The following is a 1,051-nucleotide window of genomic DNA, read 5'->3' on the forward strand; positions in this document are numbered from 1 at the left end:
CTATGGCTCCTTCTGTGGCTGTGGCTATGGAGGCTTGGGCCTGGCCACTCTGTGGTTTGAAGACTGCATTTATGGAGGTAGAGGAGGATATTGGAAAAGAAAAAAGAAATGTTTCAAGAGGCAGGAAATACAAGCTTTATGTGATCACGCGGAAGCGAATCATCAAGTTTAAGTTGGGATTTTCAGTAAGCAAAAGCCACAAAATTAAGAGAATATCTCCTTAAGGCTCATGATTTTACTTGTTAGCATCCTGACACATAGCAATATTAATATTTTCTTGGACATATGGCTAAGAGATTCTTGAGATCTTTTTTAATCTTAATGCAAATTAGTTGTGAGAATGAGTCTAATGTAGATTGTGGTTTGCTTCACATATAACTCAGGTTGGATAAACTAATTTGTGCAAATCAGGGGAGTCAAATTTCAGAAACTACTGTCTGCTCAATTGAACTTCCAACTTCTGACACCATGTGCTACTACCACAACTATTACGGTAGCCTGGACTATGGCTGCAGCTATGGCTCTGAATATGGTGACTCTGGTTATGCCTGCAACTTTCCAAGCTCCTATGGAAGGTTCCTACTGGCTCCTACAAAGAAATTCCAATTGCCAGTCACTTTGAGTCATTTTCTTGTGATGCGCTAATTGCATCAACAGGGTTGTTTATGGATTAATTATTGTCTGTCCAATTTTAACTAAATCTAATTATTGATTACCAGAGGTCATATTTGCATTGAATTGGTGAAATTTCCCACCGGTTAGTAGGAAAATCCTCTGATATGTTGTTACTTTTATGTGTTTGTTTATATCTATTATAATATTAACAATTTCCATGCAGGAAAACTTATAAATTTGCATTTTAATAAATATGATCACTTTCACAATATGTATTGCTTATCACATTTATTCATTTCTCTTTATCATTTGTGTATCTGTGTGTGTGTGTGTGTGTGTGAAAGAGAGAGAGAAAAAGGGAGAAACAGAGAGAGTGAAATTGCTACCTGTGGCTATTTTAGTTAGTGACGTGACAAAACAGGCAAGGCATGACTGA

General features: G+C 36.8%; 1 protein-coding gene across 1 annotated transcript; it reads left to right on the forward strand.

Annotated features, from left to right (window-relative positions):
* The first annotated feature begins 444 nt into the window (after window positions 1–444).
* On the forward strand, window positions 445–736 carry KRTAP22-2 (keratin associated protein 22-2). The gene has a single exon (XM_028845172.2). It carries the CDS (start codon window positions 469–471, stop codon window positions 643–645), a length of 177 nt encoding a protein of 58 aa, XP_028701005.1. The 5' UTR covers window positions 445–468; the 3' UTR covers window positions 646–736.
* The last annotated feature ends 315 nt before the right edge of the window (window positions 737–1,051 follow it).

The sequence above is a fragment of the Macaca mulatta genome, chromosome 3 (genome assembly GCF_049350105.2).
Source record: "Macaca mulatta isolate MMU2019108-1 chromosome 3, T2T-MMU8v2.0, whole genome shotgun sequence".
NCBI classification, from domain to species: Eukaryota; Metazoa; Chordata; class Mammalia; order Primates; family Cercopithecidae; genus Macaca; species Macaca mulatta.

Coding starts and splice junctions, on each gene's coding strand:
- KRTAP22-2 (XM_028845172.2), top strand. CDS start 469: ATGTGCTACTACCACAACTATTACGGTAGCCTGGACTATGGCTGCAGC.